The 22801-nt window shown below is 42.9% G+C and overlaps 2 protein-coding genes across 8 annotated transcripts in view; both read left to right on the top strand.

Annotated features, from left to right (window-relative positions):
* Window positions 1-4005: 4005 nt before the first annotated feature.
* Window positions 4006-9684, top strand: LOC115073433 (uromodulin-like). 2 transcript variants are annotated; one of them, XM_029571863.1, is made up of 6 exons: window positions 4006-4191; window positions 4505-4557; window positions 5631-5723; window positions 6871-7079; window positions 8677-8711; window positions 8845-9684. In XM_029571863.1, the coding sequence occupies exons 2-6, from the start codon at window positions 4509-4511 to the stop codon at window positions 8996-8998; spliced, it is 540 nt and encodes a 179-aa protein (XP_029427723.1). In that variant the 5' UTR covers window positions 4006-4191; window positions 4505-4508; the 3' UTR covers window positions 8999-9684. The 2 variants fall into 2 exon arrangements, with proteins under 2 accessions (XP_029427723.1, XP_029427722.1); XM_029571862.1 differs by having other exon boundaries at window positions 4012-4191; window positions 8551-8711.
* Window positions 9685-11082: 1398 nt separating this feature from the next.
* The window catches only part of CEP85 (centrosomal protein 85), a 32110-nt gene continuing 20391 nt past the window's right edge, over window positions 11083-22801 (top strand). The window contains exons 1-4 of one of the 6 annotated variants that reach the window (XM_029619272.1): window positions 11083-11205; window positions 13542-13605; window positions 13700-13852; window positions 21550-22295. In XM_029619272.1, the coding sequence (XP_029475132.1) occupies window positions 13551-13605; window positions 13700-13852; window positions 21550-22295 (954 nt within the window). In that variant the 5' untranslated portion in view covers window positions 11083-11205; window positions 13542-13550. The other 5 variants (XM_029619275.1, XM_029619273.1, XM_029619269.1 and 2 more) reach the window with 5 other exon arrangements.

Genomic DNA, 22801 nt, shown 5'->3' with positions numbered 1-22801 from the left:
TTACAGCAAGTTAATAAAAAGCTGATATATATTGCATTTGTATGCTGATATATAACATCATAATTGCAATTAATATACATTGCAATTAAACAAAATATAATATAAACTATAAATTAATCACATTCTGAATTCAGAGCATCCACCCTCAAGGACAAAGTCATTTAAAATTTATGTTTCTGACCTCTTCCAGTCAATGTACATGTTGATCTATAATACGCATGTCCTGTTGTAAACCGTTGTGATCTTTTATTTGGAACGATGGCATATAACATGGATAAATAAAAAATGAATAAAGATCTAGGATTCTGCGTTCTCTGTTTTATCCAATCAAATAACACGGAGTACTACAGATCCCAGAATGCTTTGGGATTGGACCAGGTTGCCCTTAGTGACCGGAGCCAAAGCAGCTGGCCACATTAGACTTCATGGCTCATCCTTTGTCATTTCCTCACTCCATCACTCAATAAATAGCCAGTCATAAAAGGCTTTTTCAAGGGGAGGAGGCAGAGCCAGGACTAGGGGAGGTGAGGGGCAGCTGTCCTGGGTGTCAAGCCCAAGGAGGCGTCGTCAGCAGGGTTGTTTTTACCCTTGGACAGAAGCACTAAAGTCTCTGCCCCGATGACTCACCCCTCGGTGGGGGAGATGAGCCTGGAGCAGACAGAGTAAGGTGCAAAGCCCAGAAAAGCCATCTGCTCCCTAATCTAGAACCTCTTCTCTTGTTCCCCCCTCCCCTTCTGTCTGCAGGAAACAGGAATGGGACAGAGGGGAAGGCAGATCAAAGAAGAATTCTGTTTATCTCATATTTCCATTTCTACTTTGTATTGCCTCATTATGTATTTGGTGAGAGTCTGTGTTCTGTATGTGAGACAGAGGTGAAGTATTCTGCTAGTCTGTAAGTTCTTTGTAGGGATCTGTAGCAGTCCAGCTTGTTTTCCTACTTAAAGGTGTATTGGTGTTTTAGGGCCTGAATATTTGCAGTGTTGCCTTTTCATGCAAGGCTGTTGCTGTTTGAGTTCTGGGAGTTAATGGTTGTTGGTGTGGTAGGTTCGGAGTGACTTTTTACAGGGTTTTGTGTTACTTCACAAAAGTGCCTGATAATGGACAGACTTTGTGTCACTGTTACTGAAGTGACAATATAATTTTAATGTTTTTCTTATGGTGAGTAATAAAGGAAAGCAATTCCAGGTTAGCCCAGCCAGCCATTTTAGAGATTACCTTCAACCAAGGTCTTTTCATTCTCTGGATTTTTGTTTTGGGTTTTTTTGCAGTCTGCCTCCAAACATCACAGATGCCAGATTCATCAGATATTGTGATATGATTTCTGAAACTTATTTGTATATGATATATATACACACATACATTAGATAAATATAGATGTTAGGGGTGTCCATTCCATCTGTTCGACAGGACGCACATACCTTGCCAATTTTATATAACATGAAAAAATGGATAGTATGCGCATAACCCATTATTGAAAATACATGAAACAAAGTTTAATATTTAAAAGTATGATGTCCAGTTATGTACTTTTGTAGGATTGTTCTGGGAAGGGCTGTGGTGGGTTTGATAGAAGTAAGAAAGAACAATTGGATAACTCTAGCACTGACTGGTATGCACGTTCTGCAGGGTTTCCTCAGGTATCTTCCTTGTCTGTGATTCTTTTAAATATTTACATGCAACAGTTGGCTGAAGCTTTATTATCACTTAATCTGCCTTTTAAAATATATGCAGACGATGTGCAGTTTTATATTTTGAGTATGAAGCTTTTTATAGAACTATGTCCCTTGTAAAGAAGCAGCTGTGCACAAATGCTTTACTTCTTAATGGTGATAAAACTACTATTCTAGACCCACCTGGGATTTCAGCCAATAGGCTTTTTTGTGGTTTTAAAGTAGAGATATTTAGTGAAGTTAGAAATTTAGGAGTGTTATTGGATTCAAAGCTTTCACTTAAATCACAGGTTATTAGATGGACTCTAAAACAGGGTATCATCAAGCTAGGCCAAGATAACATAGTACAAAATGTAATCTTTGTGAGACTTTCCTCACTCCAAATGAAGTCTAATCTTCACTGAGGTGTACTGTGCTGTTCATACGCCTCACTCTGCATGATAAACTGGCATCTAAACCACCACCAACACCTCACCTCGAGCTATTAAATGACCCTCCTATAGGTAGATACTTATCTACTCTGAAGGCCTTATAGTCTCTCTCTCTCTCGCTGCCAGCGCGTGGTCCCTTGGCATGGCGACTGTTCCGGAGGCCTCGGCCCCACCCCCAGAACGCCCCTTTTTTGAAGCCCAGGGGCTTGCACATGCCGCCGAGCCTATGCAAGATAGGCTCGGCGTGCGCAGGGGCAGCTTTTCGGGGGTTATGCGCGTATGTTACGGGTGTAACCCTTTGAAAATCTGCCCCATAGGGAATAGCTGCTGCTATTAATTGCCTTCATTGGCATGGGATCGTCTTGGAGTTTGGTGCTTGCCAGGTTCTTGTGGCCTGGTTTGGCTTCTTTTGGGACTTGATGGACCCTTGGTCTGACCCAGCATGGCAATTTCTTATATTGCCTCAGTGCCATGGTTGCCTGATGGCTCACAGGCCCTATGCTGATTTTATTTTAATTATGTGTAGGTTTTGCCCCTGCATAAAACGTTTACAGCACTGCAGCCAGAGGAGCATAGGAGAGAGAAAGAAAGAGGGCGAGGGGAGGCGGTTACCGCTGGGCAGGGTGTGGAGGGGAGCCAAAGAAGGCACTGCCGCTAGGCAGAGAGGGAAGGAAGAGACAGGACTCTTGCTACTGGGAGGGGGTTGGGAGAGGAGGTTGATGGGGAGGAGGTTGGGCAAGAGGTGGTTACTGTAGTAGCTGGGCAGGGGGTTGGGAGAGGAGGTTACTGTACCTGGGTAGGGGGTTGGGTAAGAGGATGCCACTGCTGCTGCTGCTCAGTGAGGGGGGAGGGGGAGAGGGGGGAGGGGGAGAGGGGGGAGGGGGCTTCTATTGCTGAGGGAGTTGGGAGAGGGGAACTGCTGGGCAGGGGGTGGAGGAGAGAGGATGAAGGCAAGGGATGGGTGATAGAGAATAATGCTGTTGGGCAAGGGCTGGAGGGGAGAGAAAGAAGGGATACTGGACAAGAAGTGAGTGGAGAAGGATGGAGGTCAAAGAGTGAGGGGGGGAGAAACAAGAAGGAGTGGGTGCAGGTTAAAGGGGGGTGGGGGAAGGATGAGGGGGGGAGGAGAGAGGGAGAGGTGCCTTGCTGGCACTGCTGCCGCCAGAGGGGTGGCTCTTCCTTTCCATCCAGCACACCCACCGCTAGTATCTTCCCCAGGCACGGAAAAAGCTGCTCACAGCCCTGGGAGGGGGAACTACTGTAGCATTTCAGGGGGTTTTATTGCAATATTAGATGTTTCCTGAGATAGGGTGGGAAAAATTGAGACCTGCAGGTGAAAGGGGGGTTCTGGAGAAACAGGAGCAGTCACTCAGGCTACACAATTTTCTTTGACCGCAGTGCATTGCTTCAAACGTCTGTAGACCAATTGCTTTTCATATGTACACAAGGACGATTGATGCTGTAGTGCCCCGGCTTCTTATACATTGCCCATTTCTTTCTTTCTTTTTTAATTTTATGCCTTTTTTGGTGCTCATAAAAATACGGTTCTAAGAGCAATGGCAGAAGCAGCGTAATAGGGAAAGAGCCCTGTTCAGGCCTTCCCTTTCAGAGAGTCCCGGTAGAGTAGGATCATCGGCCCCAGGGCTTGTGCAAAAGTGATTTGGTAGCATCAGTGGAAAGATGGCAGGCAGGCCCGGTGCAGGGAAAGGAGAACAAGGAAGGAGGGCGAGAGGCTGAAGAATTCAACTCCCGAGCGGGCAGGAGGAGGAAGCTGCTGCAGAAAGCACACATGGAATGTCCCCTTTCTGGTCTCCTGCTTGGCAAACTTGTTTTTTGTTTTTTTTTCTTCTTCGGTTGATGTAAAAATATAGAAATGAAAAAAACCCTGCAGTCACTTGGGGGAACTGCGAGGTTTGTAACTGCAGGGCTGGGTGCAGATCTGAAGAAACCGTCAGACTCCATTCCTTCCTTCTGCAACCCGAAAGGGCAAGGGTTCAAAGAGCCCCTCCCCCTCCCCCTCCCGACCTGTCAAGGCTGGAAGGACGCGGATCAGGACTTGCCTAGCGCCAACAGCCGAGTCCTTCCGCGCTGTAAGTATCCGTCCCTCGCCTTCGCCTTCCCAACCAAATACAGCAGGACGGGCTCGCGTCTCGTTACGTGGTTTAAACTGCATTGCTTTCGTTTTAAATCTACACTGAGCCGGTTCCTCCTACTGCTGGTGCAGCCCGCGCAGTGCGGAGGTCATTTCCCTCTGAAAGTCCTTTACTGGTCCGACAGACTGGCCCGGGTCAGCTGGATCGAATACCGCGTGGACCTGGGAGGGGGATGGTGAAAAGGCTTTCAAATCCTTCTTACCCTCAGCCCGGTGCTAATCTGAGCTCCTGTTTGCTGCCTCTTTTCCAGGATTATGCTGATCTTGTCGGCAAGCGTCCTCCTCCTGCACCTTTTACAAACAGGTAACTGACGCCCGTGCTTTACTTGTCAGGCCCTGGGGATTTTTTTCCTCCTGGCCACGATTCCAGAAGTTCTCCCAAACAGCCCCATCCTCCTGCTTGGTTAGGCTCCAGCTACTCGCGTGCGTAAAGTCCTTTTTTCTTTTCCCATTACTTAGCCTTAGTATTGTATTATTGTTAATGAAGCACAGCATTGTGCAAAAGACGTTTTCAGTTTTTATTTTTCCTGGGAATATCAATGTTATAACAAAAAAGTAGTGAAAAAACGACTTTTCTACTGCTTTTTCCATTGATATTTGTTTTTGTTATAACATTGAAATTCCCGGGGAGAAAAATAAAAACTGAAAATGAAGGTCACTACAAATAATTAAAAAAAAAAATCTAAATATCCATGCTTCAAAGAGATTGTCATCATCTAGAGCTAGGCACCTGAAGGGGTAAGAGAAGCGAAGTTTAACTGATAATGTTGTCTGAGACACAATTTAAATCAGTCCTTCCCAAACCCACTGAAAATAATATCAGTTCAAAATCAAAGCAAAATGCAGTGGCTTGACAAAAACATCTTTAATGCTGGGAGTGCAATGCTGGATGGGGCCTGCTTTGCACAATTTTATCTTGCTTTCTCTTCTGGAGTTTCCAGATCAGGGACTCCCATATTGTGATCCATTGAAAAGCTTCTTGGACCAGCTTGTGGGTCTGGAGCTACTGATTTGCCAGGTCTACTTATTTCCCATTGGCTCTTAAAGTGTAATGGAGCACTGTTGTGATTCATAGTTTGCAGTTTCTCTAGGCTGGATTATGGGACAAATGGTACAGGAGCTAGGAAGGTGCTGGGCACACACTTTCCAAGGCTCCAGCATTTTCCTTGCATCCCCTGAATTTGTCTCATGCAGTGTACTGGAGTCTCCAGCAAAATCGGGTGGAGGGACCGCCAGCCCATCTCTTGATGGATTTCTAGCCCAGATCTGAAAGCCCTAAGTAGGTATTGTTGAACAGCCGCTCCCCGGTTTCTCCATTGCAATAAATCCTGTGCAGTTAGCTTGCTCCCATCTTTCTCTCTCTTTCTCCATCTCCAGTCTCTGCTGGTTGCCCACCCTGTGCATCAGATGAGGTCTGCAATAATGTCACGTCCAGCTGTGACTGTAACCTGACCCTGTACACAGCCCCAGGTACTGTACATTCCCTTTGCATGAATACTGCAGTTATAATCCTGGTAACAGGGAATATGGATTTCTGTAGACAGCGATCTGGGCAGACTGGGTGGGCCAGTTGCTCTTTCTCTGCCTTCATCTCTGCTATCAGGATTACATTTATTTATTATATGGATTTAGAGCCCATCTATTTTTAAAATGAAATTCACCCAATGTAGGTTACAGCAAAGCAGAAGGCAGCGTATAATCAAAGATTAATAGCAGCTTACCAAAGAATAAGATGCACAATAAGGATGACTAAACTTTAAATCAACATTAATGCCTAATTTGTGATAAATACGACTACACTGATAAACACAAGAAATCTAAACTGATGTAAATACATAAGCATTTCCACCAAATATTATGTTCTTCAGGGTACACAAAAAATGATGCGCACGCAGGTCATCACAGTCAATTTAGTTACAACGCCTCTTTTCTAGGGTGGGGATTGGCATTAAAGGCCTGGCGGAAGAGCAGGCATGCATTTGGCAGAGCTCATCTGGGAGGGAGTTCCACAAGGCAGGTGGTGTTCCCCAGAAGGATCGTTGGCATGCGTTCTTTTCATTTCTTTTGTCACCGGTGTAGTTAGGGAGGCACCATGTGAGGATTTCATGGTCTGCTACTTGTGTAAGGTCAGCCTTTCTCTCAAGTAATTGCTTTGAAAGTCAGTGTCAGGGTTTTGAATTGGGATCTATAGAGGACTGATGCTTAGCATATATTGAGTTTAAAATGAAAAGCTTGGACTTTGTGCTCACTGGAAGAACATGGAATAAAACATTTGCTGTAAAGGGCCTTCTGCGATTTATTCATTTTTACAGAAGAAAATCACAACACATTGCGGGTTTTTCATGTGGTCCATCAGCTGGTATTCAGCTGGATTCTTCACAGGTTCTGATGCCCTTTTATTGGACCAAGAAAACATCTATCAAGGACACTGTTGTACATGAGCATTTGAAATCACATAGGTCCCATCTTCAGATGAGCTCGACAGCACCTTTGGTTAATAAGTTATCACACCCCTGTCAAAGGATCGCTTTTCACCCAGGACCACCTGAGCTGCAAGAACTCTGCTCTGCACAGTGCCCCTGAATGATCTGATCTCTCTTTGCCACCCTCTCTTTAGAATTGCCCCCTACTCCCATCATCCAATGCTTGTCTGGGAAAATAAGCCTGAGTGTGAGCAGATGCCAGCTGGAGAAGAGCGGGTACAACTCCACTGGTCTTCACCTACTAGAGCCCAGCTGTACGGGAGCTCGGGAGATAATTAATAACCAAGCTGAGATTGTTCTTACTGCTAATGCTACAACAGGAGCCTGTGGAAACCTTGTCATGGTAAGAAAGTGAGAGAAAGTAATGCAAGAAGGAAGAGGACAGAGAGAGAGCTGTGAAGATAATGTTGTACTATTATTATTGTTTCTATAGCACTGGTAGACCTATGCAGTGCTGGACAGATGCACATAAGAGACAGTACCTGCTCCATGGAGCTTACAGTTGAGTCAGAGTACACAGACAAGACTAATTAGAAGTTTCAGGAAATGTTTTTAATTATAGAAACATGATTAAATATATTATTCCTTGTTCCCCTTTATAAAACCTCCCTGGTTCTTCAACCATCTGTATCTCATCAGAGCTATGAGGGCTTACTTTTTCCTAAGATTGTCCCATGCCTGAACCATTTTTTTTGGGGGGGGGGGGCTGATAGTTATGCCTTTCTCCTTTTTTTTTCCTGCTCAATTTAATTTAGATTAGTTTATTTTTCTTTTATATACTGTACTGCTTTTCTAAGCACAAATCAAAGTGGTTTACATACTCATATAACATTGATAATAAAGTCATAGTTGGAATTCTGGTGTCATAAACCTTTATGCTCAGTGCTCTAGGGATCCTCCCTTCCACGTTCCTAGTCTGGTCACTGCAGCAATGATCCTGAAGTTGGATATTATGCAGCAGGAGTCCTTTCAGAAGCCTCTATCTCAGGAATGGGCAATTCTGGTCCTCAAAGGCCGCAAACCAGTCAAGTTTTCAGGATATCCCTAATTAATATGCATGCGAGACATTTGCATGCATTCTACCTCAGTTGTATGCAAATCTATTTCATGCATTTTCATTAGGGTTATCCTGAAAATCTGACTGGTTTGCAGCACTTGAGGACTGGAATTGCCCACCCCTGCTCTATCTTGAATTCAAAATCCATCCATCAGGTGTCACCCTTATTAGGGATCATGACTCCCTCAAGGGACTGTTAACTCTTCCTCTGCAACATTCCCAGCCCCAGCTAAAGACCCAGTCTGGGAACTGAGTTGGAGACCTCCACATGGCAGTATGCAGTGTTACCACTAAGCTATTGGGTCAGCCCCCATGCCGCTTACAGGCAGAGTACTGCAGCAATCTATTGTAATCCAGAAGACAGCACAAAGTGCATCCACTGCTGTTCTCCAGTCAGCCACTAGAGGTCACTTTATGACTAGGACCACCTTAAAGCTTTCCCAGGAGGTTGTGAGCACAACTTCAGGTCCAGTCTCTGCACTGTGAGCCCAAGAAGCAAAAATTTGAGTTAGGAATCACATCTAGTCTCTTACCTAGCAGCACAAAACAGCAATCTGATCACTGATTTTCCTAGTGATATATTATTGCGGATTCTTTACAGTGGTGCTTATGATGAAGAATTGCAGAGGAAATTATTTTGTCTATTTTGTTTTTATGCTTATGACCGATAAATGTCCTGTAATAAGCTACCATCTTAGTACCTCTTACACTAGCACTCACGTTTATGTTACTAAGGTGCCAGGTTCTTCTTTTCCAGCTGAACAACTCCCATGAAATTATTTCCAATGTTCTCAGCATTCCTGCTGGTGTTCTTTGGAATGGAATCATTGTAAACAATAACGTTAACCTGAACTTCTCCTGCGTCTACCCTCTCTCCATGCAGCTCACCCTGAACACTGCCATAAGGCCAGTCCTAAGGTAAGGGTCCCCTGCCTGCTGCTACAGATGATCCTTTCATCCTTTTAATGAGAGTTATGCTTTCACCAGAGGGGTAATTTGGGTGAGCTGTGAGCACTGACTAAAATTCACCTAATTGTGTTTCTCATTTCAGTGCCGCAAATGTTACTGTCCCTGAAGCCACTGGAAACTTAGCAACAGAGATGTACGTTTTTAAGGACCAGGATTACCTCCAGTCATCGGACACATTTATTGTCAATGACTCCTTGAATGTGACAGTGCTTAAACCAAGCACTTCTGCCCCCTGAACATGGATTTATATCTTGATATGAATATAATGTGTCTAATTTGTCCTGGCACAGAAGGAACTTTGTAATTTAATAGTTTAGTGTGATCACACATTTATTTAAGACTGCCAGAAGCTTTTCTTGGCACAAGTAGACTTGTCACAGTCTATTCCTGATATTATTGAACCTGGACCAAAATTGTATTGATCCATGCCACAGCAAGATCTTCCCAATGATGGTAGAGTCCATGTGATAAGTCTAGAATCTGTCTTTTCCAGGACTTGACTTGCAGGACCAATGACAATGTTTTCTGATGTGTATAGGCTTTGCCATCTCAATATGGTCAACCCAGAGAGGCAGATCCAATCCTGGCTTTGTCCCATTACATGCATGGCAATGTATAAGTGCTTTCCTTACATAAATCAGAATACAACTGCATGCATGCAGTGGGGAAAAGCCAAGGCTGGGTTGACCTGCGAGAGGTGGCAACTCTAGGTATGAATGGTCCAAGCTAAGTGTCAATGGCCATGGCCTAGTCCACTGTAGCCTGTAATGTTTACGAAGCAGTCCAGGCCCTCTCTGATGTATGTGACCCAGACCAAGCTTTCTCAGACTCCAATAAGGCCATGTCTACCCTGGATGAATATAACTTGAATATTTCTTTTTGCATTGGTGATTGTATATAATAAATGATTATTTTAGCATCATTATATTGATCCATGTTGATTTTGATTCCCATGATTCCTGGTTACTTATACCGCTGGTTTGTTAGTTATTCCTCTCCATGTTATTGGCATGATACATGCTGATATAAACAATGTTTGAACCCAAATTCAGAAAATGCAGAAGCTGAAGATTTTCTCCCTTGAAGCTCTATTTATTTACTCTGTGCTCGCTATGATTATAAGTAAAGCAATGAAGGTCGTAGACAGGGAGTGCTTAATATGATGGTCTAACAGATATATTTATATACTAGATAACCTTGCGAGTAACATTTTTGGCATTGTGTGTGTGCACAGTTAAATAGAAGCAGGTATAATTCAAAACACATTGGGCTTGGACTGTTTAAGAACTACTTAACCTTTATTACCCCTAAGGCACCAGTAAAATTCAGTATATTTAGTAGTTATCACTCAGAGATAATTGTGGGTCTAGTACTATAATAGTTATTTTTTTAAGTAAGTAATAGGAACATAAAATATGCCAACATGATTTTATTTTGTAGCTAAATTTATACAGATCTAATCACTATAGACTGTATAAGAGAAATAAAATGAACCAAATAAATCTGAAGCATTACAGATAATGCAGATATTTAAAAAGTTATATCAAACTTTACTAAAGCAAAACCTATTTCAGTTTGAACTACAATTTTTTAAAGAGCAGTTGTGAGAAATTTAGTTGGTTTGTACACAGTAACTGAAATTGATTTTATGTAAAACAAACAAGTGTTTTTATATATTCCACTTTTCAGGCACTGTAGGTATTTCCCTAACCCCATAGTTACTTAGAACAGTAATTAATGACATTTCTTAGCTAATTTTAAAAAGGAACTAGTTGATTTACAGAAACTAGGAAATGGCCCGTTAAAAGTTAAGTTTCACACTGCTGGACTTCCAATCCAATTGATAGCTCTCTAAAGAACGGAGGTGTACGGCAGCCATTTTTTATTCGGGCAAAAATCCCCACGAGCTCAATAGAATCCTAAAAAGGTTCAGAGGAAGCGAAAAATAAAACATTAAAATGAGTGAAATAATTCCTAAAGAACGAAACATAAATATGTTTTAAAGTGTTATTTAAAGGTTTCGCGGGGTTTTTTTTGTTTTGTTTTTTTTACCATTCTCTTTTTAATTTTATCTCATCCATTGAAAATAGCTTTTAGACCAAATCAAAAATGGCCACCGAGAGCCATCATATATGCTCTAGTCTAGCCGGCTGGAGCGCGACTCGGCGCCTGGTTGATCCGTAATCCATCGTCTTCGCCAATAGGAGAACCAGCAGACCTGGACACAGGCATCGCTGCCAGCCAATGGGCATTGCGGTCTGGAGGAGGGGGCGGGGCGTCCTCGGATGATAGGCAGTCCAGCTGGCTTATGGCGGCCTGGGCTCCGAGGAGGCGGGCGGGGGTGGTTCGGCGTCGCGAGCTGTAACGGTTAGGAGCGGAGGAAGAAGGTGACTGTGGCGGGCCGGGAAAGAGTCCGGCGGAGGTTATTATCAGGGTTTGTTCAGTAAGTGGCTTTGTGTGTGTGTGTGGTATCGAAAGACGGTATTTTTTTCCGGTGGGTTTCAGGGCCGCGGTATTTGTCTGTCAGTTCTTCGGCCCCCAGCGAGTCCCGGCAGGGTGAGCATGGAGACTCTTCGGTAGTTATCGGGAGGGGGATCAGATCATTGTGCCGGTGCGGTTCATTTCAGATTTTGTGACCCCCTCCCACCGTATTTATATTTTGCTTTCTCTGATGCTGATTGGAAAGGGAAGCAGTGAGGACTACAAATCCCACGATGCCCTGGACTGGTCTCCAGTCTGCCTTCAAGGTCAGGCTGCTCTGGTGATAGCAGGGTTAAGAGGGCAGTTCTGTAAATGTTACACACCAAAAGTGCCCGGTTTTCCCTCCACAGACCTTACTTGATCTCTGCCTTTAGTGATATCACGGAGAGGAAAATACAAGCCTAGATGCGCATACATGCAAAATAAATAAATACAAATTGAAGAAGCTGTATCAGACGGTGCAAGCTTGAGCTGATCATGTTTCTGCGTCCTGCTGCTGCAGGAGTGGGCTGCCCTTGGATAAGCAATGTATTCCTTCTCTTGCAAAGTTTATTTATAGTTGGTGGCAACCTCTCTGAAGTCTATTTATGAGGGATTTCCGTGCTCCTGGTTTATTCCTGGTGATTAGTTAGGTTACATGATATGTTTCTCTTCTTGTCAAGTTTATCCCTGGTTGAATGGCAGTGTCACTGGGCATATTGACGGTACGTGATAAATTCAAAATGTTACTTTCCCCATTTATATACTTTGCGGGCAGTTAGACTACTGGAGGGGGGAAGGAGTAATGATATCAATAAAAGAAATATATTGTCACTGAGGATTTCATTTGGTTGAGTAGCAATGTTGGAATTGTAGCTATATTCATATTTTTTTTGATACATTTGGCAATTGTAATAACTTACTGATAAAGGTGCATACGATTTCAGGACAATTTTGTACATTTCAGATGGTTTTTGGTATACTCTTGGATACTGTTTACTTCAGGTATGTTGTAATGCTCAGAGGTTCAGGTTTATTACATATACATATGTGTTTTTCCTGAAGCAGTGATGATTTATTTTTCATTGTGCAGCAGCTAAGGCACAGATGCATATTGTTCCCAGTAATGTACCCAAGTATTGTACTGAAGCATAATTTTAATGAGGCTAGGTGGTTTTACAGCTGAACTAGGACCTCATGTTTCTCAGTTCAGAAGTTTGCTTCCATGATGTCCTTATTGGAAATTGCTAAATACAAATTAAGGGGATAAATTTCAGATTGGAAGTAACATGTGTAAGCATGTAATATTTTGTTAAAGCCTGAAGTAAGTGTGTGCTAGCTGTGTTATGTGGAAATAGAAATAAGGGGAGTTAGGGAAGGGGGCATTTCTGGGGTGGGGTTCAGAAGTTGGCACTCAAGTTAATATTTTGTAAGCGCTATAAGTGCGTACATTGCCAAACTTGTACACATGCTTTACACCTGCTAATTGTCACAGAAATGAAAATGCACTCAACTTATTTGCAGTTAATGGGTGGGAGGTTGGGGTTAAATGGTGAAGGAGTCAAGATGAAATGCTGGAGGTGTCATTGAGCTGGTAATTACAAGTACATGCACAAGCATTGTCATTTGTAGAGTAAAATGCCTGCCTCTGTGGTAAATATGTACATGTTAGTTATTTTGTGCATAAAATCTGTATGTGTGCATTTATAAAATAGGTATAGAATGTATGCAGTTCCCTGCATTAAGAAATATGCATGTTTTTGGGTCAGATATTTGCAGTGTTTTATAAACTGCATAGCTCCCATCACATGGTTTTATAAATACAGGCATAACTTTGTATGTCTATTCTTATGCATGTATGTGCTGACTCATGCACACTGACAATAACCCTCCCTAAGTGCAAAATTGTGTCAAACATGGCGAGAGCAAGTGGCAAAACAATGTCCTGTGCACCAGGTTTGTAATTTGCCATTCTGGTATTCCAGATGGAAAGCTTTTCCCTTCCAGCTCGGTCACAGGTGTAATGTCTTGCTTTGCAGTATTCTACCACTGTTCTCATTCTGTTTTTACAATTTTATTGCCTACATTTCTTGCTTGGAAGAGCAGCTGTGTTCTTCAGTGCACCATTTTTCTATCTCTTGTACTTCTTCATGTTACTTTACTTTATTTGATTTATGAATCACTTAACACACATTCTAAGCGATGTTCAGTGTACTTATCCCATTCCTTTCTTTCCCATACCTGTCTTGTGGGGTTTACTTTGGTATGAGTTACTGCTATTAGGAGTGTGATATCTGCTCTTTATGAATTCTGCAACAGGTTACTGCAATGGCCACTCTTGAGAGGTACCAGGAATCGAAATTCCAACAAGCAAGTCGGACAGGTAAAGCATCAAAATCAGGACAAAATGTGAAATTGGCTGGAGGGTTGTCTGTTCCGATGATGTTCGATTGATGTCTTTGTGACTCTCTTGTCAGATTCCAGCGTAGTGCCAAGGAGAAGTTCCTCTGAGACCGACTGGAAGACCCCACATGTGTCTGAGAAGTATCAGAGTCGTTTTGGTCGCTGTCCCAGTGCAGCGGGAAGTGGGGACACAGCAATTGGTACCTCCTGCTCAGACAGCACAGAGGGTGAGCTTGAGTGTTTGGATGAAGCAGAAGCTTTCTCAGAAGTTTCTGCATTTACTATTTTTTTGCTCTTTTGAGTGTGTGGCTTGTTCAGCTTTTGCAAAACATTTTCAGCTTGACCATAAAACTATTAGTTTTGTCTAGAGCTAAAATTATGTACTGAAAAATATTTTTTGGTTTTTCTTCTTTTATCCTACTTGGCAATAGTGATTATAATATGATCAAATTTGAATTAATGACTGGAAGGGGGATAGTAAGCAAATCCACAGCTCTCATGCTAAACTTTCAAAAGGGAAACTTTGATAAAATGAGAAAAATTGTAAGAAAAAAAACTGAAAGGAGCAGCTACAAAGGTAAAAAGTGTGCAATAGGTGTGGTCATTGTTAAAATATATATACCATCCTAGAAGCACAGTCCAGATGTATTCCACACATTAAAAAAAAGGTGGAAAGAAGGCAAAATGATTACCGGCATGGTTAAAAGGGGAGGTGAAAGAAGCTATTTTAGCCAAAAGATCTTCATTCAAAAACTAGAAGAAGGATCCAACAGAAGAAAATAGGATAATGCATAAGCGTTGGCAAGTTAAAAGTAAGACTTTGATAAGACAGGCTAAGAGAGAATTTGAAAAGAAGTTGGCCGTAGAGGCAGAAATCATGTGAGGGAGTCAGTTGGACTATTAGATGATCGAGGGGTTAAAGGGGCACTTAGAGAAGATAAGGCCATCGCGGAAAGATTAAATGATTTCTTTGCTTCGGTGTTACTAAAGAGTATGTTGGGGAGATACCCGTTCCGGAGAAGGTTTTCATGGGTAATGATTCAGATGGACTGAACCAAATCATGGTGAACCTAGAAGATATGGTAGGCCTGATTGATAAACTGAAGAGTAGTAAATCACCTGGACCAGATGGTATACACCCCAGGGTTCTGAAGGAACTAAAAAATGAAATTTCAGACCTATTAGTAAAAATTTGTAACCTATCATTAAAATCATCCATTGTACCTGAAGACTGGAGGATAGCTAATGTAACCCCAATATTTAAAAATGGATTCAGGGGCAACCTGGGAAGCTACAGACCGGTTAGCCTGACTTCAGTGCCAGGAAAAATAGTGGAAAGTGTTCTAATCATCAAAATCCCGGAACATATAGAAAAACATGGTTTAATGGAACAAAGTCAGCATGGCTTTACCCAAGGCAAGTCTTGCCTCACAAATCTTTTTGAAGGGGTTAATAAACATGTGGATAAAGTTGAACCGGTAGATGTAGTGTACTTGGATTTTCAGAAGGCGTTTGATAAAGTTCCTCATGAGAGGCTTCTAGATTAAAAAAAAAAAAAAGTAAAAAGTCATGGTATAGGTGGCGATGTCCTTTCGTGGATTACAAACTGGCTAAAAGACAGGAAACAGAGTAGGATTTAATGGACAATTTTCTCAGTGGAAGGGAGTGGGCATTGGAGTGCCTCAGGGATCTGTATTGGGATCCTTACTTTTCAATATATTTATAAATGATCTAGAAAGAAGACGAGTGAGGTAATCAAATTTGCAGATGACACAAAATTGTTCAGAGTAGTTACCGTATTTTTCGCTCCATAAGACGCACCTGACCATAAGACGCACCTAGGATTCAGAGGGGGAAAATTTAAAAAAAAAAAAATTGTGCTAAACCGGCTCTGCGTCTGGGCGTCTTATGGAGCAAATTAGGGGAGTGCATAGTTTTTTTTTTTCTCCCCATTTTGTTTTCGGGTCTGGGGAGGGCCATTTCGGTCCACTCCCCAGATCAGAAAACTTTTCTTTCTGTGGGAACCCCCAAACCCCCCCCCCCATCCCAACCCTTTAAATTAACAACCTCCACCCCCCTGACCCCCCCAAGACCTGCCGAATTAATTTCCTGCAACCCCCCACCCTCCTGACCCCCCCAAGACCTGCCGAATTAATTTCCTGCAACCCGCCACCCTCCTGACCCCCCCAAGACCTGCCAAACGTCCCTGGTGGTCCAGCGGGGGTCCAGGAGCGGTCCGGGAACGATCTCCTGGGCGTGAGCCGTCGGCTGCCAGTAAACAAAATGGCGCCGACGGCCCTATGCCCTCACTATGTCACTGAGACCGACCGCTGCTATTGGTCGGTCTCAGTGACATAGTGAGGGCATAGGGCCGTCGGCGCCATTTTGTTTACTGGCAGCCGACGGCCCTATGCCCTCACTATGTCACTGAGACCGACCAATAGCAGCGATCGGTCTCAGTGACATAGTGAGGGCATAGGGCCGTCGGCTGCCAGTAAACAAAATGGCGCCGACGGCCCTATGCCCTCACTATGTCACTGAGACCGACCAATAGCAGCGGTCGGTCTCAGTGACATAGTGAGGGCATAGGGCCGTCGGCGCCATTTTGTTTACTGGCAGCCGACGGCCCACGCCCAGGAGATCATTCCCGGACCCCCGCTGGACCACCAGGGACGTTGGCAGGTCTTGGGGGGGTCAGGAGGGTGGGGGGTTGCAGGAAATTAATTTGTCAGGTCTTGGGGGGGGGGTTCAGGGGGGGGGGGGTTGTAGGAAATTAAGTCGGCAGGTCTTGGGGGAGTCGGGGGGGGGGGGTGTTTGTTAGATTTTTGTTTGGTTTTTTTTTTTATATTCGCTCCATAAGACGCACATACATTTTCCCCCCACCTTTGGGGGAAAAAAAGTGCGTCTTATGGAGCGAAAAATACGGTAAATCACAAGCAGATTGTGATAAATTGCAGGAAGACCTTGTGAGACTGGAAAATTGGGCATCGAAATGGCAGATGAAATTTAATGAGGATAATTGCAAGGTGATGCATATAGGGAAAAATAACCCATGCTATAGTTACACAATGTTAGGTTCCATATTAGATACTACCACCCAAGAAAGAGATCTAGGCGTCATAGTGGATAACAATTTGAAATCGTCGGTTCAGTGTGCTGCGGCAGTCAAAAAAGCAAACAATGTTGGGAATTATTAGAAAGGGCATGGTGAATACAACGGAAAATGTCATAATGCCTCTATATCGCTCCATTGTGAGACTGCACCTTGAATACTGTGTACAATTCTGGTCGCCGCATCTCAAAAAAGATATAATTGCGATGGAGAAGGTACAGAGAAGGGCAACCAAAATGATAAGGGGAATGGAACAGCTCCCCTATGAGGAAAGACTAAAGAGGTTAGGACTTTTCAGCTTGGAGAAGAGACGATTGAGGGGGGATATGATAGAGGTGTTTAAAACATGAGAGATCTAGAACGGGTAGATGTGAATCAGTTATTTACTCTTTCGGATAGTAGAACGACTAGGGGGCACTCCATGAAGTTAGCATGGGGCACATTTAAAACTAATCGGAGAAAGTTCTTTTTCACTCAACGCACAATTAAACTCTGGAATTTGTTGCCAGAGGATGTGGTTAGTGCAGTTAGCATAGCTGTGTTTAAAAAAGGATTGGATAAGTTCTTGGAGGAGAAGTCCATTACCTGCTATTAATTAAGCTGACTTAGATAATAACCACCGCTATTACTAGCAACGGTAACATGGAATAGACTTAGTTTTTGGGTACTTGCCAGGTTTCTTATGGCCTGGATTGGCCACTGTTGGAAACAGGATGCTGGGCTTGATGGACCCTTGGTCTGACCCAGTATGGCAGGTTCTTATGTTTAGAGGTGCACAGATGCGCATAAGACATCAAGCCTTTTAATAGTCTATTTTAGCCCTTCAGGCAATGTTTTTTGTGCTTTTTTTTTTTTTAATGTAGTGACCAATTGAAGTTTCATGCACTTGAGAGATTGCTGATAGCTTTGACTTGGTATTAGAAAGGAGCATGCCTTGATTCATATGTTAGAATTCCATGGAAGGCTATAAAATGAAAACTCAGTCTGTAGAGCAGACTGAACACAAAGAGCTGGAATTTCTTTTAGTCTAATTCCTCTGCAATAGTGAATAACTGCAGGCTTAGATTTACTCGCAGGGCTACCTGTATGTAAAATGGCAAAATTGGGAGGGGAGAAGCAAACTTCCTGCCCTTCTTGCTGCTGTGGCTCACATCCCCTCTCCGTGGCTCCAGCTGCACTGGTGATCCTCATAATGAATTAAGCATGGGGACTGAGCCTGTGCTCAGGGGCTCTGGCACTCCCCAGTCACACCTGGGCTTGCATGCAGGGAGATGAGACTTGTGAGCACAGACTTAGTCCCCGTGCTTACTGCACTGTGATGATCCCTGCTAGAGCAGAGGTCCAAGGGCGGAGTACAGTGAGGTTTGCCTGGGGTGGGTAAGTGGCAGCATGGCACCAGCACAGAATTGGGGCCTAGGGCAGTGGACCAAATCTGTCCCTGAGTAATTATAGATACTTGGGATCTTTTCAGCTGTCTCATATGCTTGAGGGCTTCAATGCTCTGCGTAGAAACTGCAGTAAGCTTTGGACAAGCCTGCAACACTTTTCATCTTGTAATAGTCTTGAGGTATGTTTTGGCTAACCAAGGGTATCGTTTAGATCCTTTTACTGGGAAAAGGATTTATTGCATGGCTGCAGCCCTTGGTCGTGATTCTCAACAGATCCTGAGCAAACACATACATAGAAATTATTCTTCAAAAGCAAAATTTGACAACAATGGCATGTTTACTGTCCACCTAGGTCATTTATTATCATTCCACCAGTGTTCAAAAGGTGTCACTAGGAAAGAAGACCCCCCCCCCCCCCCCTTTAACCAAGGGCTAGAAAGAAGGCCTTGTCTGAAACTTTCCGAATGATAATCGGTGTAGAAAATCACTAAATAAATAAAATTGTCAGGCCTTTCCTTCCGGCAAATATATTCCAGCCGTATGTCTGTCCTGGGCCATCTTTTCTGCAGTGCACCAAAAAGCAGGTATCTGATGCAGTAGCAATCATCGCTGCTAACAAACCACATTTCTAGTGTATCTATTTTATTTTATCTTATGTATTCATATTCTGCTTTTCGGCACTGCAGAACAGATTATATTCAGGTACTGCAGGGATTTCCTATCCCCAGGGGGCTCACAATTATCTAAGTTTACTTTCTATTGCCTTAGGTGCAAAGTGACTTGCCCAAGGTCACAAGGAGCAGCAGTGGGATTTGAACTCTGGCTTCCCTGGTTCACAACCTGCTGCTCTACAGTGGTCTGGTTCTCTCCACTTCTTCTAGTTGAAAATAAAATTAAGCAATGTAACTCCTTTTTTGTGACCCTTATCAGTGGGATAAGTGATGGCAGAATGTTTGGACTCCATGGGGTCCATTTGCAGCCACTGTGCAGCTTGGCTAGTTAGCTGGATATACCGCAGAATATACGGAGCCATCTTCAAGTTATGTCTATCCAGCTAACTTTCGGACAGCCCTACGGTCTGACCAAAGTTAGCCAAATAGGTTAAGCAGCTAACTCCATATATTGGAGTTACCACATAACTTATGTGGCTATCTCTGTTTCTCCTGGAAATGCCTCCGGCCCACCTCCAATTTATTGGCTAGAATGTAGCTGCATATGGCGATAAATATTGCCATTTTGCCATTTAGATGGATAACTTTTCAGCTATCCGTCTAAATGGCTTTTGAATATTGACCTCCATGATTCTCATCCCAGAGTCTTAAATGGGAGTCTGAGGTTTATAATTTGAACATGTTTCCCCATTATGGTTCAAGGCTGCTGCTTATGCATAATGCCTGTCGGATGATTTGGAAGGATCTCTGATTCCATTTGATAATGTAGAAAAGTGCAGTGGCTGTTTTTTCCAGCTGCACTGTTTTCTGGAGCTTTGAAGAATCTGACATTCTTGCAGGGATGTTTAGCACAGAGGGGTTCAAAACATGACCTTCTCTTTCTTTCCTAGCAACATAATGTATTACAAACAGAAGCAAACATCCTGCTTCAGAGTACAAGGGTGGAATAATCATGGATAAGTTCCCAACTTAAAAAAAAAAAAAAAAAATCTCTGTCCATATCAGGAAAAAAGTAAATGGAAAATAACCCCTTGTAAATGCAGATCACGAGAAATGTAGAAAACCTTTGTTTCCTTTCCCTGCACGTAATCCCTGCTGTTACCATGATGTAAGATGAGAGTCGCTAAGAATAACTTGAACATTTCCATAGAGGCAGGTTTGGTGTTGCCGTGTGTCCGCTGATCCATCCGTTCCCTGGGGAGAAGGGAATAGAGTTCATTTCTTGGAAGGGCTAGTGTCGTAGTCCAATGCATGGGGTCAGTGATTTAGTGTTCAGCTGTTCGTCAGACACTGAGCTGTGGCTTCTCTGTTTTATGTATAACCTGTCAGATTGCTGCATAACCAACTTTCCAAGTTATTTTAAACTTCTGAGGTAAGGTTTCCCAGTGTTTTGTTTAAATTGCAAGGTTTGGCTTTATATATGGCAACTCGAAAGTTAGACTTCATTAATTTATAATGCATTATTGATTATTATATACAAAAACTGAAAGTGAACTCTAATTACCAAATGGGCAAATATACAAGGGCCAGCCCTTCTATTGTTTTTTTTATAATTATATTCTCCTTTAAACAATTTATTTGTACTTTTTATGTGCAAAATCTGAATGTATGTAGTGTAAACAAAACCTCATTGTCCAATATTATTTTTAAAGTATGCATTGTTAAAACATCACAGATAAAGCTTAATTCCATCCATCTTGAATTAAAATATGTCAAGACCAAACAAAATGAGGGATACAAATAAGTTTTAGGTATGGCTGTGAGGGTTGTGAGTAGCTTTTGGTTGGCAGAGAGTCCCTGCAAGGAGAAAAAGTTTGAAATAGTGTGAGTAATTAGGTACATTCTGGTTGCTTTGTAATTAACATGCATTACCATATGAACCATGTATGAACAACTTTAAAAAGAAATTGAAAACATGGTTGTTCAAACATGCCTACCCAGAATAAAAACTCACACCTCCTCCAATAAAAAATAGACCACATTGCGTCTGTTCCATCTTCCTCATACTGAGGAACCATATGTTATCCTCTCTCCTCGTTCACACCGAGGAACCATGTTAATGTTACTGTTGTTTCTCGTCCATCCTATTTAATTACTTACCCTCCTCCCAGTTTCTAATTCCCTGTTAAAATGTAACTTCCATACTTTACCAGTTTTGATGTAAACCGGCATGATGTCCACAACTAATGCCGGTATATAAAAATGTTTGTTTAAATAAATAAATAAATATGAGGTTTTACATATGGCTGCATTATTATAATCCTGTTGGTACACTTGAGTATTGGTGAAATGGGTAAATTTGTGTTTCAGGAATAAACTGGCTTATCTTCCCCACTCATATGCAGAGGCCACCAGCTCTTCTAGGCCTGGTTTTGCTGAGACGGGACAGTTTCAGTGCCATCCATGCACTTAGACTTGGCCTTGCCAAAGAGAGAGCTTTTCAGATGAGAATAAATTCCAGTGACTCGCTAGCTAGGTCTTGTCATACTGAAGGTAGAATGCAGCAATAACCTTCAAACATGGCCATATAGAAGAGGGTTGGGGCACTGTTATGTTTTTATTTTGTATTTTTGTTTCATACACCACCTTGGGCAACCTTGTCCTGGATAGAATGAAATGAAATCGGAGCTGGTTCTTTTGACACTTTGGCTTTTCAGAAATGTTAACTTTTCTGTATATGTGAGTTCACATGCAGTATCTGCTTTATAAAATATCTTAGGCGTTACTAAATCTTCAGCTATTTCTTTTCCCAGAATTTTGCAATTCTAGTGGCAGCTCTTCATTTCAGCCCATCCGAAGCCAAGTTGCCATTCCTACAGCCCACGTAATGCCCTCCACTCTGGAGCCATCTCCTACCAAAGCACAGGTGACCTCCGAGCACAGTGCTTCTAAGAACATTATACTGACTTCGTCTAAGTCTGCACTATCGGGATCTAACCCTGTAACCACAGGATCAGCACAGACTGGTGACCTGAATGGTGCCAAAGCAACGGGGCTGCCCGTAGAGACCTTGCTGTCCTACAGAAATGGAGAGAGTGCTTTGGAACAGTCCTTCTTTCCCTCAGCCGATCTTGCCAAAGGAGAGGATACTAGGAAATTTGACACGCCAAACATCGAACCCACCCTTAATCAATCTGCTTTCCTGGACACAATTTACAGTGATCCTCGGCACATGTTCCAGGTGTATAAAAGCCAGGGCACCATACCCCCGGAGACTGGAAAGGAACCTTACAAAGTCCTGCCGGAGAGCAAAGCTCCTTCTGCAAACAGTGGAGTCTCCGAGCAGCTGCACAGTGCCACTTTGCCCAGCAGAACTGGTTTCATGCCGATAGGACTTCAGCCTAGTCACATGTTTCCCAAACCGCTGGCCCTCCAGTCTCAGATGTGGCGGCAGGAGCCATACACCATGCAGCCAGTATCATCAGACAGGTCGTGTGATCTTAACATCTGGCGGCAGCAACAGCTGGATAGCATGCGGCTGCGAGTTGAACAGTTGCAGGTAAAAAAAAAAAAATTACTATCCTTTATTGTATTAAAGCATCTCCATGTTTGTTTTTATTTATTTTAAAGTGTTCCTTGGGTTAACCTCATATCTGATAAGACTTTTAGATATGCTTGCATGGCTTTGGTATAAAATCATGAGAGGTCTGGAACGAGTAGATGTACATCGATTATTTACACTTTCGGATAATAGAAGGACTGGGGGCACTCCATGAAGTTAGCAAGTAACACATTTAAAACTAATCGGAGAAAATTCTTTTTCACTCAACGCACAATTAAGCTCTGGAATTTGTTGCCAGAGGATGTGGTTAGTGCAATTAGTGTAGCTGGGTTTAAAAAAAGGTTTGGAGAAGTCCATTAACTGCTGTTAATCAAGTTGACTTAGGGAATGGCTTCTGCTACTACTGGCATCAGTAACATGGGATCTTCTTAGTGTTTGGGTGCCAGGTTCTTGTAGCCTGATTTGGCCACTGTTGGAAACAGGATGCTGGGCTTGATGGACCC

This window comes from Rhinatrema bivittatum, chromosome 11, assembly GCF_901001135.1.
Source record: "Rhinatrema bivittatum chromosome 11, aRhiBiv1.1, whole genome shotgun sequence".
Taxonomy (NCBI): domain Eukaryota; kingdom Metazoa; phylum Chordata; class Amphibia; order Gymnophiona; family Rhinatrematidae; genus Rhinatrema; species Rhinatrema bivittatum.
This window is presented reverse-complemented; position numbering and strand designations above follow the sequence as displayed.

Bases quoted from the DNA above. Each gene is read 5' to 3' on its own strand.
- LOC115073433 (XM_029571862.1), top strand. From the start codon at position 4,509: ATGCTGATCTTGTCGGCAAGCGTCCTCCTCCTGCACCTTTTACAAACA. The intron at 5,724-6,870 runs GTACTGTACATT...CCCTCTCTTTAG, and splicing joins GACCCTGTACACAGCCCCAG to AATTGCCCCCTACTCCCATC. The intron at 7,080-8,550 runs GTAAGAAAGTGA...CTTCTTTTCCAG, and splicing joins CCTGTGGAAACCTTGTCATG to CTGAACAACTCCCATGAAAT.